The following is a 16,856-nucleotide window of genomic DNA, read 5'->3' on the forward strand; positions in this document are numbered from 1 at the left end:
ACCTCACAGTGCCCTTTGTTTCTCCTCAATCTCATGATGGTCAGGTTAACTTTAGATTGTGCGTCAGGATAAGATATTAATCTGACCTTCCCAATATACGGATTCTGATATCTGCTTAATGCTTAGTCTGTGTCTTTGCTGTTGTTTTGCTGCATGTGACACAATGTGACACATGCCAGCATGTGACGTGAAATTTGTTAATTTAGTAGCAGCAGTTCAATGCAATACATAATATAGAAGAAATAAGTAAATCTTATTCAGTATACTTAATACAGTATACGTATATTAAATAGATAAAAAATCATGCAAAAAACAGAAATACTATATCTTAATAACAGTGAGAAAAGGGCATGCCCTGAGTGCTGGAGGTCCTTAATAATGGACGCTGCCTTTCTGAGACACTGCTCCTTGAAGATGTCCTGGGTACTTTGTAAGGTAGTACCCAAGATGGAACTGACTAAATTTACTACCCTCTGCAGCTTCTTTCAGTCCTGTGCAGTAGTGCCTCCCCCCCACCCCCCCAAATACCAGACAGTGATGCAGCCTGTCAGAATGCTCTCCATGGTACATCTATATTGTCTACATTTCTCTGACATTAAATGTACCTTTGAATCTCTGTTTTTCACACCCAACATTGAAGGAACAGTTTGCATCTATTTGGAGCTTCAAATTATTCTAGTCCATTGTGAAGCAGATCAAATGAGGAATTATTGATGAGAATTGAGGCCTTAATACAACTGGCATTGATGTGACCACCTCGATGTGTCTGGATGAATAGGAGGACCCGAGGTTCCCCACACTGACACAATTTTGGACACATTGATTCAAATCAGATTTTTCACTGTATAAAGTATACTGAATAAGATTTACTTCCCAAGTATTTATTATTATTTTTATTTCTGGATGTGGTCATTTCTGGGAGGGCCAGCATTTAATGCCCATTAGTAGAAGATGTTGGTCAACCATATTCTTTAATTCCTGCCAATTATTCTGGTGCAGGTACACTTAATTGGAATCTCCAGGATTTAGAGTCAATAGCAATGAGGAAATGGTGAGATACTTCAAAACGAGAATGGTTGTGGTTTGGAGGAGAACCTACAGGTGGTGGAGCAGTGACTGTCCTAAAATAAATCACTGAATCTTTTTTCTTTGTACAATGCATTACTTTTAAGAAACTGGAAGTGCTCACAGTAGGTCCTGACCAAAAGTATGCTTGTCCCAGTTATATCCAAGGAATCCAATAACTGCAATTTACAATCTACCAGTACTTGTGCTCGGTATTTTAATTCCACCTTCACACAAAATGCTGGGGGAGCTCAGCAGGTCAGGCAGCACCTGTGGATGGAAATGGGCTGTTGGTGTTTTGGGTCAGGACCTTCCATCCTTCTGAGAATGGAGCATCTGTAGTCTTTCTTCTCTCTCTCTTTGTCTCCTTGTATAATTATTGATCTTACAGATTAAGGAAGAAAGCTTCAACGTACAAGACAAGGAAGCATTGGTTGGAAGCAGTGTTTTCAGGGTAGCTACAGATCTGCTATGTCGCTTTGTACCTGCTTCTGAATTACATTTTTGATTTGTACAGATTCAGAGACGAAGCTTTTACTTACAACTTCATTAACATAACAGAGAAGTACTGGGACTTGTGATGGGGAATGTTGTTATATTGTTCTCAGTGACTTGGGAAATCCGGAAAAGCTCATCTCTTAGCGTGGTTAATGTCTTTCCCTTTTGTAGGCACGCTTTCAAAACTTTTGCCCTTTGTCTAAAGTTCCTGCCCTTTTTGCCAACCACCCAAACTTCCCTTCATGGCATTCCATTATTAATATGTTGACAGTAGCACTGTACTTACCTTTCCTGAAGACTTGACCCCTTTAAAGAGGCACAGAAAGACTACAAACCAGGCCACAGCAAGGCATCCCAGCAAAGGAAGGCGGACCTCCCCAAAATTTCCAATGCCATCCGAGGTCTTCAGTACATAATAACTGTCAACAAATATGGTCATAGTCAGGACCAATAACAAGGTTAAGTACTTTATTCACCTGCATCAAATTGATGCTTGATCCATGCACAGCCTACCTTGATCTCAGCATCAAAAGGACAACTGGCATGTTTGAAAGAAAAACAAGTTAGGTCAAATATCCCAATAAGAAGCAAATACTTACAGCTTTATTACCTCTTAAAACAATTTCATAGCGAATTTTTTTTCTATTATATAATCAAATTCTCTTCTACAGTATTCTTAACTACTGTACCACGTGGAGTATTATGTTCAATTCCAGTCTCTCCATCGTAGGAAGGATGTAGAAACTTGAAGGAGGGTGCAGGATTTAGCAGGATGCTGCTTGGATTAGAGAGCACGTCTTATGAGGCTAGGTTAAGCAAGCTAGGGTTTCTCTCTTTGGAGGGAAGAAGGATGAAAGGTGACTGACAGGTGTGGATAAAATGGTAAGATGTAGATAGAGTGGAAAGCTAGTGTCTTTTAACCAGGGCAGAAATAGCTATTACAAGCAGGCATAATTTGAAGATGGCTGGAAGAAGTAGTTGTTTTATTTTTACACAGAGAATGTTAAGTATGTGGAATGCATTAGAGGGATGGTGGTAGTGTCAGATACTTCAGGATATTTAGGAGACTCTTAGATAGGCACTAAGTGGGTTGAATGGAGGATTAAGTGGGAGGGAAGGGTTGGATTGACCTTGGAATAGGTTAAAATTTCAGCACAACATTGTGGGCCGAAGGGCCTGTAATGTGCTGTACTGTCCCATATTCTATGTTCTTTAAAGTGAGGTTCTATCTCAACCACTTACAATCTGTCTGCTTAACTTATATTGATCTGCTGGGCTTGGGACAAGGATGTTTGCAGCTTGGGAAACTCCCTCCCACTGCCTGTACAACACTTGTCCCCAGGGAACAAACCAGTGACCTTGTTGCTCACTCTTTGAGGAGTTCAAATTGGATTTTACATAAATCAAGAGAGCACAGCACAGTATTTAGCTTTGAGCTCCTTAACAACCCTGTGAAAACTTGGAATTCATCCTTGAGCGTTAGCAATATATAAATGTGACAGTATCGGATGACAATTCCACTGGCCTCCTGCATTGACTCTAAAAGGCAGGAAGTCTAAAATAACTGACAGAAGATACCAAGATTTGGCACTCAAAGAAAGATTGTTCCCTTGTGTCTTCAAATTATGAACATTAATTTCCTAAGACCGTAAGACATAGGAGCATAATTAGGCCATTTGGCCCACTGAGCCTGCTCCACCATTCAATCATAGCTGATCAGTTTTATTTGCATTCCTCAGTCCCACTCCCCATAACCTTTGATGGTGTGGCCAATCAAAAACCTATCAACCTCCACCTTAAATACACCCAACGACCTGACCTCCACAGCTGCCTGTGGTAACAAATTCCAGAAATTCACAATCCTCTGGTTAAAGAAATTTCTTCGCATCTCTGTTTTAAATGGACGCCTCTCTATCCTGAGGCTATGGTCCTAGACAGGCCCCACCATGAGAAACATTTTTTCCACATCTACTCTGTCGAGGGCATTCAGCATTTGAAAGGTTTTAATGAGATTCCCCCTCATCCTTCTAAACTTCAGCCAGTATAGGCCCAGAGCCATCAAATATTCCTGATTTGATAACCTTTTCATTCTTGGAATCATCCTTGTGAACCACGCCTGAATTCTCTCCAATGCTAGCACATCTTTTCTTAGATAAGGAGACTAAAACTGTACACTATGCTCAAAGTGAGGCCTCACCAGTGCCTTATAAAGCCTCAGCATCACATATATCCCCGCTCTCATATTCTGGACCTCTTGAAATGAATGCTAACATTGCATTTGCCTTCCTCACCATCGACTTAACCTTTAGGGTGTTCTGCAGATGGACTCACAAGTCCTTTGCATCTCAGATCTTTGGATTTTCTCCTCATTTAGAAAATAGTCTGCACATTTACTTCTTCTATCAAAGTGCATGACCATGCATTTTCCAGCATTGTATTTAATTTGCTACTTTCTTGCCCATTCTCCTAATCTAAGTCCTTCTGTAGCCTGTTTCGCCAACACTACCTGCCCCTCCACCAATCTTCATATCATCTGCCAACTTAGCAACAATGCCATCTATTCTATCTTCTAAATGACTGATACACAGCACTAAAAGAAATGGTCACAACACTGATCCCTACGGAACACCATTAGTCACTGGCAGTCAACCAGAAAAGAATCCTTTTATTCCCACTCACTGCCTCCTACCAATCAGCCAATGCTCTAACCATGCTGGTATCTTTCCTGTAATACCATGGGCTCTTCACTTGGTAAGCAACCTCATGTGTGGCATCTTGTCAAAGACCTTCTGAAAGTCCAAATATACAACCTCCACTGCAACCCCTTTATCTATCCTACTTGTAATCTTCTCAAATAATTCCAACAGGTTCGTCAGACAAGATTTTCCCTTAAGGAAACCATGCTGACTTTGTCTTATCTTGTCTTGTCTCACCAAGTACTCCATAAACTCATTCTTTAGATTGCCACCGAAATCTTCCCAACCACTGAGGTCAGGCTAAATGATCTATAATTTCCTTTCTGCAGACTCCATACCGTCTTAGAGCAGAGTGCCACTTGCTATTTTCCTATCCTCCAGAACCATGCCAGAGTCCAAGGATTCTTGAAAGATCATTACAAATGCCTTCACAATCTTTACCACTCCCTCTTTCAGAAACAAAGGGTGCAGTTCATCTGGTCAGGGTGACTTATGTACCTTTAGGTCTTTCAGCTTTTTGAGCACCTTCTCCATTGTAATCGTAACTATACTCATTTCTCTTCCCTCACACCCTTCAACATCTGGCACAGTGCTAGTGTCTTCCACAGTGAAGACTGATGCAATGTACTCAATTAGTTCATTTGCCATCTCCTTGTCCCCCATTATTATTTCTCCACCCACATTTTCCTCTGGTCTATATCCACTCTCATTTCCCTTTTATTTTTTCTATACTTGAAAAAGCTTTTTCTACCTACCTTGGTATTATTTGCTAGCTTGCTTTCATATTTCATCTTTTACCTCCTGATGATTATTTTAGTTGCCTTCTGTAAGTTTTTAAAAGCTTCCCAGTTTTTTTCTTTGTTGTATGCCCTCTGTTTTGCTTTTACATTATAGCTTTGACTTCCCTTGTCAGCTACGGTTGTACGATTTTGCCATTTGAGCATTCCTTTGTTTTGAACTACATATATCCTGTACCTTCCTCATTTTTCCCAAGATAGCACAACATTGCTGCTCTGGTGTCATCCCATCCGGGATCTCCTTCCAATTTACTTTGGTCAACTCCTCTCTCATACCACCATCATTTCCTTTACTGCTATGTCAGACTTTACTTTCTCCCTATCAAATTTCAAGTTGAACGCATTCATATTGTGATCACTGCCTCCTAAGGGTTCCTTTACCTTAACCTCCCTAACTGCCTCCGGACTGATCTCATAATAAGCTGAATGAGAAACTGCTCTAAAAATCCATTTCATAGGCATTTAGCAAATTCACTCTCTTGAGATCCATTACCAACCTGATTTCCTCATTATACCTGCATGTTAAAATCTACCATGACTATCAAGATTGCTCTTTTGACACGGTTTTGGAGGCCTTTGTGTTACTGCCATCAGTTATACGCTTTCTTAACTCAGCACACAAGGATTCAACATCTTCTGATCCTATGTCACATCTTTCTAATGGTTTGATGCCATTCTTTACCAGCAGAGCCACCCCCCCCCCCCCACCTGCTTTCCTATCTCTCCCATACAATGTTTAACCTTGGACATTCAGCTCCACAATCATCCTTTAGCCACGATTCAGTGATGACCACAACATCATATCCAACAATCCTGAAAAGTGCAACAAGATCATCCACCTTATTTCTTATACTCCGTGCATTGAGATAAAACACTTTGAGTACTGTATTTGCTACCCTTTTTGATTCTGCAACCCTAAAGAACTGATACTCACCCTGCTGGCTGCAATTTTGTCCTATCATCCACCTGCCCTTCTTGACAGTCTGACTGCATACTATCTTTGCTTTTTTACCTTGTCCTTTCCTGAGTCCCTTCACTCCGGTTCCCACTCCCCTGCCAAGTTAGTTTAAATCTTCCCCAACAGCTCATTTCACAGTTATTGGTATGTTCTTTTAAAGACAAATAGTTTGATTATTCAATGTCTTTGGTCCATTAATTAATCATGATAAAGAAGACTCTAATTGTACCATTGCTGATTCTGTCACTGGTTTCAGAACGGAGATCAGTAAACAATCCAAACAGACTGTTTCTAAGACCAAACTGAGCTTAAGGAATCAACTGGAGGGAAATATTTCAGTGGGGCAATGGCCTCCTCCAGTCACGTGACACAAAACTCCTTAAAAATATCTTCTATTACTTTCAGCTTTTGACTATTTGTAGCAGCGATTCAACAGGAACATTTTACTTTCTTCACTCTCAATTAATATTGATGTTGAAACATTATCCTGTTTAACTAATCACCTACAGATCCCTTTCCAGTTGTTCTTTCAGGTTTGAAAGATTTCACTGTCATTATTCCTTGTCTCAATACTTTCCAGTCATTTTATGGCCACACAAGGGAGGCATTTTAATTTTAGTTATTACTTTTAGGATGAAAATATGCACGATTCTTTGTAACATATCACTGGGGAGGAAAGCCTGACTCATTTGCCTTTAATTAAGTCTTGCACTTAAAATATAGGCAGCTCGATGCGCAGTAGAACACAGGTTCATGATTACCTCAGTCATGATGTGCACTCAGTTTCATTCCAGTAATCAAACATAGTAAAAGCTTTGCGCATCGTAATGGAGGATGGAATAGTTATTCTAGACTTGCTGGCAAGTCATATCCTTATCACTGGTAATAAAGGTTCATAAGACACAAGAAAATAGGAGCAAGAATAGTGAACACAAGTGACCACAACATTCTCCTAGATCATCTTGAAAACTGGATTTTCCTCTTTGGTAGTGCTCTTAATTGGTTTTGCTCATATATCTTAGAGACAAATTTTTTTGTGTGTCTCAGAGGCCAATTTTTTAAAAAGGTACGATGTACCTTTTGGTTTTGCTCAGGGAAGCTGACATGGTCTCCTTATACATGGTCCCTTTAGGAGAAATCATTAGAGAGCATAAATTCTCTAGGTATAGCCCCAATTTGGCCCTGGAAATTACCAAAAAAAAGAAATCAGTGATAGAAAAAACTCTCCAGGACTCTGGGAAATCCACTAGCAGTTGCATTTATGCTCAAAATGTTTCCACTCTAAACTTCCTTATGGCTTTGTGTGAATTGATGTTTACGAAGGATTATGGGACTGTGCACAAACACTGCCAATGCATTCAACAGTAAACAGAAAATGAAGAGACAAACTTTAATAAAGCATGCTAATATACAGTAGTCCCATATTAATATATCGCTCTTAAAGGGGAAGGCTGTTCTTACTTCCAGAACTCTTCACTGGGACTGGTCCTCTTTGCAGTTTGGTTCAGCAATGTTGAGATGTTCTGTGACAGCTCAGTGAAGTTGGAAGTTCTGTTCGGATTCAGCATGCTGCTGCAGTCTTTCTTGTTCCAGATATTATTGCAGTATGTCCATGGAAGAACTGAAGTCATGGAGGAGAAGAAGTAGTAGAAGGCGATGCAAATGACCACATTGTAGTAGACTCCAATGTACGAGGATACAACCATCATCCCATACCCGACTCCTGTTCACATGAATAAGGACACAAGTCATATAATTCCACAGCATAGTCTTCCTTCATGTTTTATAACCATATAACAATCACAGCACGGAAACAGGCCATCTCGGCCCTCCTAGTCCGTGCCGAACTCTTAATCTCACCTAGTCCCACCTACCCGCACTCAGCCCATAACCCTCCACTCCTTTCCTGTCCATATACCTATCCAATTTTACCTTAAATGACACAACTGAACTGGCCTCTACTACTTCTACAGGAAGCTCATTCCACACAGCTATCACTCTCTGAGTAAAGAAATACCCCCTCGTGTTTCCCTTAAATTTTTGCCCCCTAACTCTCAAATCATGTCCTCTCGTTTGAATCTCCCCTACTCTCAATGGAAACAGCCTATTCACGTCAACTCTATCTATCCCTCTCAAAATTTTAAATACCTCGATCAAATCGCCCCTCAACCTTCTACGCTGCAATGAATAGAGACCTAACTTGTTCAACCTTTCTCTGTAACTTAAGTGCTGAAACCCAGGTAACATCCTAGTAAATCGTCTCTGCACTCTCTCTAATTTATTGATATCTTTCCTATAATTCGGTGACCAGAACTGTACACAATATTCCAAATTTGGCCTTACCAATGCCTTGTACAATTTTAACATTACATCCCAACTTCTGTACTCAATGCTCTGATTTATAAAGGCCAGCGTTCCAAAAGCCTTCTTCATCACCCTATCTACATGAGACTCCACCTTCAGGGAACTATGCACTGTTATTCCCAGATCTCTCTGTTCCACTGCATTCCTCAATGCCCTACCATTTACCCTGTATGTTCTATTTGGATTATTCCTGCCAAAATGTAGAACCTCACACTTCTCAGCATTAAACTCCATCTGCCAACATTCAGCCCATTCTTCTAACCAGCATAAATCTCCCTGCAAGCTTTGAAAACCCACCTCATTATCCACAACACCTCCTACCTTAGTATCATCGGCATACTTACTAATCCAATTTACCACCCCATCATCCAGATCATTTATGTATATTACAAACAACATTGGGCCCAAAACAGATCCCTGAGGCACCCCGCTAGTCACCGGCCTCCATCCCGATAAACAATTATCCACCACTACTCTCTGGCATCTCCCATCTAGCCACTGTTGAATCCATTTTATTACTCCAGCATTAATACCTAACGGCTGAACCTTCTTAACTAACCTTCCATGTGGAACTTTGTCAAAGGCCTTGCTGAAGTCCATATAGACTACATCCACTGCCTTACCCTCGTCAACATTCCTCGTAACTTCTTCAAAAAATTCAATAAGGTTTGTCAAACATGACCTTCCTCTTACAAATCCATGCTGGCTACTCCTAATCAGATCCTGTCTATCCAGATAATTATAAATACTATCTCTAAGAATACTTTCCATTAATTTACCCACCACTGATGTCAAACTGACAGGTCTATAATTGCTAGGCTTACTTCTAGAACCCTTTTTAAACAATGGAACCACATGAGCAATACGCCAATCCTCCGGCACAATCCCCGTTTCTAATGACATCCCCATTTCTAGTTAAGAAATGATAGGTTCAATGAGGCAAAGATTTCAATGCCTGGAAAATGTAAGAAAAATGAAAACATACAGTCTCCACCTTGGGTCAGATATATCTATTCATGATGGATTCCTTGGAGTATTATAATGAGAGATATAGAGATGGCAGATGAACAATGTGTATTTTGCATCAGTCTTCACAGTGGAAGACATACCGGACATACAAGTGTGTCAGGGAAGTAAAGTATGTGCAGTGAAAATTACGACTGAGAAGGTGCTCAGGAAGCTTAATGGTATGAGGGTGGATAAATCTCCTGGACCTGATGGAATGCACCCTCGGGTTCTGAAGGAAGTAGCTGGAGAGATTGCGAAGGCAGTAACAATGATCTTTCAAGAATCGATAGATTCTGGCATTGTACCGGATGACTGGAAAATTGCAAATGTTACTCCACTATTTAAGAAGGGTGGGAAGCAGCAGAAAGTATAGACCTGTTAGCCTGACATCAGTGGTTGGGAAGTTGTCCGAACTGATTGTTAGGGATGAGATTACAGAGTACCTGGAGGCATATGACAAGATAGGCCAAAGCCAGTGTGGTTTACTGAAAGGAAATTCCTGCCTGACTAACCTACTGCAATTTTTTGAGGAAATTACGAGCAGGGCTGCCATAGGAGATGCAGAAGATGTGGTTTACTTGGATTTTCAGAAGGCCTTTGACAAGGTGCCACACTAAGACCATAAGACAAAGGAGCAGAATTAGGCCATCTGGCCCATCGAGTCCCTTCCGCCATTCAATCATGGCTGATCCTTTTCTTCTATCACCTCCTCAACCCCAGTTCCCAGTCTTCCCCCTGTACACATTTGATGCCATGTCCAATCAAGAACCTTACAAACTCTGCCTTAAATACACCTAATGGCCTCACCCCCACAGTTGCATCAGGCAACAAATTCCACAAATTCACCACCCTTTGGCTAAAGAAGTTTCTCCGCATCTCTGTTTTGAAAGGGTGCTCCTCTATCCTGAGGCTGTGCCCTCTTGTCCTAGACTCTCCCACCATGGCAAACATCCTTTCCACATCTACTCTTTCTAGGCCTTTCAACATTCAAAAGTGTTCAATGAGATCCCCCCTCATCCTTCTGAATTCCAGTGAGTACAGACCCAGAGCCATCAAACGTTCCTCATACCCTTTCATTCCTGGAATCAACCTTGTGAACCTCCTCTGGACCCTCTCCAATGCTAGCACATCATTTCTAAGATGAGGGGCCCAAAACTGTGCACAGTACTCAAGGTGAGGCCTCACCAGTGCCTTATAAAGCCTCAGCATCACATCCTTGCTTTTGTATTCTAGTCCTCTTGAAATGAATGTTAACATGGTATTTGTCTTCCTCACAACCAACTCAACTTGCAAGTTAACCTTTAGAATGTTCTGCACAAGGACTCCCAAGTCCCACCTCATCTCGGATCTTGGATTTTCTCCCCGTTTAGATAATAGTCTGCACATTTATTTCTACTTCCAAAGTGCAAGACCATGCATTTTCCAACATTGTATTTCATTTGTCTCTTTCTTGCCCATTCTCCGAATCTGTCTAAGTCCCTCTGCATCCTACCTGTTTCCTCAACACTACCTCCCCCTCCACCAATCTTCTTATCATCTGCAAACCTGGCAACAAAGCCATTATTCCATCATCTAAATCATTTATATACAGCATAAAAAGAAGTGGTCCCAACACCAGCCCCTGCGGAACACCACTAGGCACTGGCAGCCAACTAGAAAAGGATCCTTTTATTCCCACTCACTGCCTCCTACCAATCAGCCAATGATGTTAGTAACTTTCCTGTGATACCATTGGCTCTTGGTAAGCAGCCTTGTGTGGCACCTTGTCAAAGGCCTTCTGAAAGTCCAAATACACAACATCCACTGCATCCCCTCTATCTGACTTACTTGTAATCTCCTCAAAGAATTCCAACAGGTTTGTCAGGCAGAATTTTCCCTAAAGGAAACCATGCTGACTTTGTACTATCTTGCCCTGTGTTACTAAGTACCCCATCACCTCATCCTTAAGAGTTGACTGTTACCATCTTCCCAACCACTGAGGTCAGGCTAACTGGTCTATAATTTCCTTTCTGCTCCCTTCCTTTTTTAAAGAATGGAGTAACATTTGCAATTTTCCAGTCATTTGACAACATGTCAGAATCCAATAATTTTTGAAAGATAATTTCTAATACCACCACAGTCTCTAATGCTACCTCTTTCAGAACCCTAGAGTGCAGCTTATCCGCTCCGGGTGACTTATGTACCTTTAGGTCTTTTAGCTTTTTAAGCACCTTCGCTCTTGTAACAGTAACTGCACCCACTTCTCTTCCTTCACACACTACAACATCAGGCATACTGCTAGTGTCTTCCACGGTGTAGGCTGATGCAAAATACTCATTTAGTTCAGCAGCCATCTCCTTGTCCCCCGTTATTATTTCTCCTGCCTCATTTTCTAGCAGTCCTATATCCACCGTCATTTCTGTTTTATTTTTAACATACTTGAAAAAACTTTTACTATCCACTTTGATATTATTTGCTAGCTTGCTTTCATATTTCATCTTTTCCCTTCTAGTTAGTTTTTAGTTGCTCTCTGTAGTTTTTTAAAACTTCCCAATCCTCTATCTTCCCACTAATTTTTGCTTTGTTGTATGCCCTTTCTTGGGTATTTCTTCATTTTTGGAATACACATATCCTGCACCTTCCACATTTTTCCCAGAAACACACACCACTGCTGCTCTACTGACATCCCTGCCAGTGGCTCCTTCCAATTTATTTTGGCCAATTCCTCAGTCATGCCACTGTAATTTCCCTTATTCCACTGAAATACTGTTACATCAGACTTTACTTCCTCCCTATTAAATTTCAAGTTGAACGCAATCATATTGTGATCACTGGTTCCTAAGGGTTCTTTTACCTTAAGCTCCCTAATCGCCTCCGACACAATCCAGTATAGTTAATTCCCCAGTAGGCTCAACGACCAACTGTTCTAAAAAGCTATCTCTTAAGCATTCAACAAACTTACTCTCTTGAGATCCATTACCTACCTGATTTTCCCAATTGACGTGCATGTTAAAATCTCCGAAGACTATAACTTTGCCCTTTTGACTCACCTTTTCTATTTCCTGCTGTAACTTGTGGTCCACCTCCCAGCCGCTGTTGGGAAGCCTTTATATAGCTACCATCAACATCCTTTTACACTTGCAGTTTCTTAACTCAACCGATCATCTGAACCTATGAGGCTGCTTAGCAAGGTAAGAGCCAATGGAATTACAGGGGAGTTACTGGCATGGGTGGAGTATTGGCTGATCGGCAGAAAACAGAGTGGGAATAAGGGGATCCTATTCTGGCTGGCTGCCAGTTACCAGTGGAGTTCCAAAGGGGCTGATGTTGTGACCACTGCTTTTTACAATGTACGTCAATGATTTGGGCTATGGGATTAATGGATTTGTGGCTAAATTTGCCGATGATACAAAGATAGGTGGAGGAGCAGGTGGTGTTGAGGAAACAGAGAGCCACCACAGAGACTTAGAAAGTTTAGGGGAATAGGCAAAGAAGTGGCAAATGAAATGCAATGTTGACAAGTGTATGGTCATGCATTTTGGTGGAAGAAATAAACGGGCAGACTATTATTTAGATGGAGAGAGAATTCAAAAATGCAGAGATGCAAAAGGACTTGAGAGTCCTTGTGCAGGATGCCCTAAAGGTTAACCTCCAGGTTGAGTCAGTGGTGAAGAAGGCAATTACAACGTTGGCATTCATTTCTAGAGGTATAGAATATAAGAGCAGGGATGTGATGTTGAGGCGCTATAAGGCACTCATGAGACCGCACTTGCCGGAGTATTGTGTGCAGTTTTGGGCTCCTTATTTTAGAAAGGATATACAGACATCGGTGAGGGTTCAGAGAAAACCCTCACAAGAATGATTCCAGGAATGAAAGGTTACTGTATGAGGAATGTCTGACAGCTCTTGGGCTGTATTCCCTGGAGTTCAGGAGAATGAAGGGGGATCTCATAGAAATATTATGAATGTTAAAGGCCTGAGCAGATTAGATATCACAAAGTTATTGCCCATGGTAGGGGAGTCTAGGACAAGAGGGCACAACTTCAGGATTGAAGGACATCCATTTAGAACAGAGATGCGGAGAATTTGCTTTAGTCAGAGGGTGGTAAATCTGTGGAATTTGTTCCCATGAACAGCTGTGGAGGCCAAGTCATTGGGTGTATTTAAGGCAGAGATAGATAGGTTCTTGATTAGCCAGGGCATCAAAGGGTATGGGGAGAGGCAGGGGAATGGGCATAACTGGAAGAATTGGAACAGCCTATGATCGAATGGTGGAGCAGACTCGATGGGCTGAATGGCCTACTTCTGCTCTTATGTCTTATGGTCCTATGGAGTAATAAAATTTAACAACTATGTGCAAGTCGTAATTTTGCCTCAAATGGCATGCAGAAAATCTCCACCATTGAGGTCCTTGGAATGAGAGTGCCAAGTCAGTGTCATTATTTTAAATTATGAAGACTCTGATCAGCAGGCTTCTAGGACAAACAGGAAGTGGCACTATTCCCACCACAACTTCATTGCAACGTCAACAGCAAAATTTAACAGAAGTCATATAATTAGTAAAGAGAAACTGAAAGCATAACAAGGCCTAAATAAATTAAGGAACTGTCAGAAAGATACTGAGTAAAAACATGATCAATCTGACTGTTGACCTCCTCTTTCCTGCCTGTTCTCCACAACTCAGGATTCGCCTTTAGTCCAAAAATATCTTGGCTTTGAATGTATAGTGACTTGATACACACAGCTCCCTGGGATGCAGAAAATGTGACTCCTTTATGGGAAATAATTTCTCCTCCATTAAGTATGTCCCATATTTCTAAATTACACTGATAGCATTTGGGGAAGAAGGACACTAAAGCAGAAATTGCCTTTTTCTCCCCTCGTAGTTAGATTGTTCTATATTTTGGACTCTGCAGGCCACTTTGATGCATGCCATTAGGTTTCCCTGCTCAAGTTGGCACCCTGAGGACCCATAACAGAATGGGTAGTCTCCAACCGTTAAAAGTTAAGACTTTCAATCTGCCTGTGTGGCAACCTCATCCAACTTCACAGGGCAGATAATGTAGTGCCAAGTGGGAAGGGCATTTATACCTGGTAGTCTAGGACCTCCCAGCAAATTTCTCATGGTGGGTGGACTTAACTTTCACAAAGCATTTGTTCATATGCTTTTCTCCACTCCACTTTCGACTTGATGTAACAAATAGTGGCAAATAGCCTTGTCCTGGAAAAATTATTTACATATGATTGTGACACATTCAGGGCTTTGCAGTCTGTCACCAGGAAAAGAGCACTCTACTTCAAGCCCTATCAGAGTAATGGATTTGCAGGAGGTCAGAGTAAGTGATCCAAGGATATTCTCAAAGCTGCCAGCAGCTGGGTAACACTGCCACTGGTAGGTATCACTGTTCCGTTACTTTCAAAATGAAGCTGGAACATCAGGATGGCATGAAGGACTTTCAATCTCTGTCTGAAACACATGGAAAACTGAGCTAAAGTGGCAGGAACTATTTCCCTCACATAATAGACCCTGTGCATCTTCAACTCTTGCCCCACCTGTGAGCAGAGTTCGTGGATCCCGTCAGCCTCCTCAGAACCTGAATATGGAGTGGAGGCATGTCATCCTCAATCTTAAGGGGTTTCCTAAGCAGGGGCTTGCAATTATCTACACTCAATGGCAACTTTATTAAGTCTTTCTGCACCTAATAAAGTGGCCACTGAGTGTACGTTCATGGTCTTCTGCTGCTGTAGCCCATCCACTTCAAGGTTCGAAATGTTGTACATTCAGAGATGCTCTTCTGCACACACCACGGTTGTAACATGTAGTTATTTGAGTTATTGTTGCCTTTCTGTCAGCTTGAAACAGTCCGGCCATTCTCATTAATAAAGGAGATTAGTGTGCAAACTTAAAGCACACGGTATTGGGGGTATCGTATTGATGTGGATAGAGAATTGGTTGGCAGACAGGAAGCAAAGAGTGGGAGTAAACGGGACCTTTTCAGAATGGCAGGCAGTGACTAGTGGGGTACCGCAAGGCTCAGTGCTGGGACCCCAGTTGTTCACAATATATATTAATGATTTAGACGAGGGAATTAAATGCAGCATCTCCAAGTTTGCGGATGACACGAAGCTGGGCGGCGGTGTTAGCTGTGAGGAGGATGCCAAGAGGATGCAGGGTGACTTGGATAGGTTAGGTGAGTGGGCAAATTCATGGCAGATGCAATTTAATGTGGATAAATGTGAGGTTATCCACTTTGGTTGCAAGAACAGGAAAACAGATTATTATCTGAATGGTGGCCGATTAGGAAAAGGAGAGGTGCAACAAGACCTGGGTGTCATTGTACACCAGTCATTGAAGGTGGGCATGCAGGTACAGCAGGCGATGAAAAAGGCAAATGGTATGTTGGCATTCATAACAAAAGGATTTGAGTACAGGAGCAAGGAGGTTCTACTGCAGTTGTACAAGGCCTTGGTGAGACCGCACCTAGAGTATTGTGTGCAGTTTTGGTCTCCTAATCTGAGGAAAGATATTCTTGCCATAGAGGGAGTACATAGAAGGTTCACCAGATTGATTCCTGGGATGGCAGGACTATGAAGAAAGACTGGATCGACTAGGCTTATACTCACTAGAATTTAGAAGATTGAGGGGGGGATCTTATTGAAACTATAAAATTCTAAAGGGATTGGACAGGCTAGCTGCAGGAAGATTGTTTCCGATGTTGGGCAAGTCCAGAACGAGGGGTCACAGTTTAAGGATAAAGGGGAAGCCTTTTAGGACTGAGATGAGGAAAAACTTCACAAAGAGAATGGTGAATCTGTGGAATTCTCTGCCACAGGAAACAATTGAGGCCAGTTCATTGGCTATATTTAAGAGGAAGTTAGATATGGCCCTTGTGGCTAAAGGGATCAGGGGGTATGGAGAGAAGCAGGTACTGGGTTCTGAGTTGGATGATCAGCCATGATCATACTGAATAGCCTACTCCTGCACCTATTTTCTATGTTTCTAAGTGTTTTCACCTACAGAACTGCTGCTCATCAAAGTTTTTTTTTTGTTTTTTGCCCCAGTTTCTGTAATCTCTAGAAATTGTTGTGTGTAAAAATCCCAGGAGATCAGCAGGTTCTGAGATACTCAAACCACCCCAACTGGCACCAACAATCATGCTACGGCCAAAGTCACTCAGATCACGTTTCTTCCCCATTCTGATGTTTGGTCTGACTTCTTGAATATTGAGTTTCTGCCACATGATTGGCTGATTAGATATATACATTAATAAGCAGGTGTACAGGTGTAATAATAATAATAATAATAATAATAATAATAAAGTAGCCACTGACTGTAAATCAAAATACTTCAGACATTGCTTCTTCTCACACAACAAAATAATTCCTCCCAGTGTTTAATTTTGCTTACTGATGCAGCAGTCACAGTTTTCTGGGAATATTGCTAATATCATCTCAATATACATTTTAATGACATCCCCACCTCTAGTTTTC

The 16,856-nt window shown here is 41.5% G+C and overlaps 1 protein-coding gene across 5 annotated transcripts in view; it reads right to left on the reverse strand.

The window, feature by feature from the left end:
- The window catches only part of slc6a9 (solute carrier family 6 member 9), a 257,010-nt gene that overhangs the window by 32,016 nt on the left and 208,138 nt on the right, over positions 1-16,856 (reverse strand). For all 5 annotated transcript variants that reach the window (XM_073062905.1, XM_073062907.1, XM_073062908.1 and 2 more), the window contains 2 exons: positions 7,476-7,737; positions 1,850-1,982 (listed from right to left, as the gene is read on the reverse strand). In XM_073062905.1, coding sequence (XP_072919006.1) covers positions 1,850-1,982; positions 7,476-7,737 — 395 coding nt within the window. The remainder of the gene's footprint in view (positions 1-1,849; positions 1,983-7,475; positions 7,738-16,856) is intronic.

Source organism: Hemitrygon akajei, chromosome 12, assembly GCF_048418815.1.
Source record: "Hemitrygon akajei chromosome 12, sHemAka1.3, whole genome shotgun sequence".
Lineage (NCBI taxonomy): Eukaryota > Metazoa > Chordata > Chondrichthyes > Myliobatiformes > Dasyatidae > Hemitrygon > Hemitrygon akajei.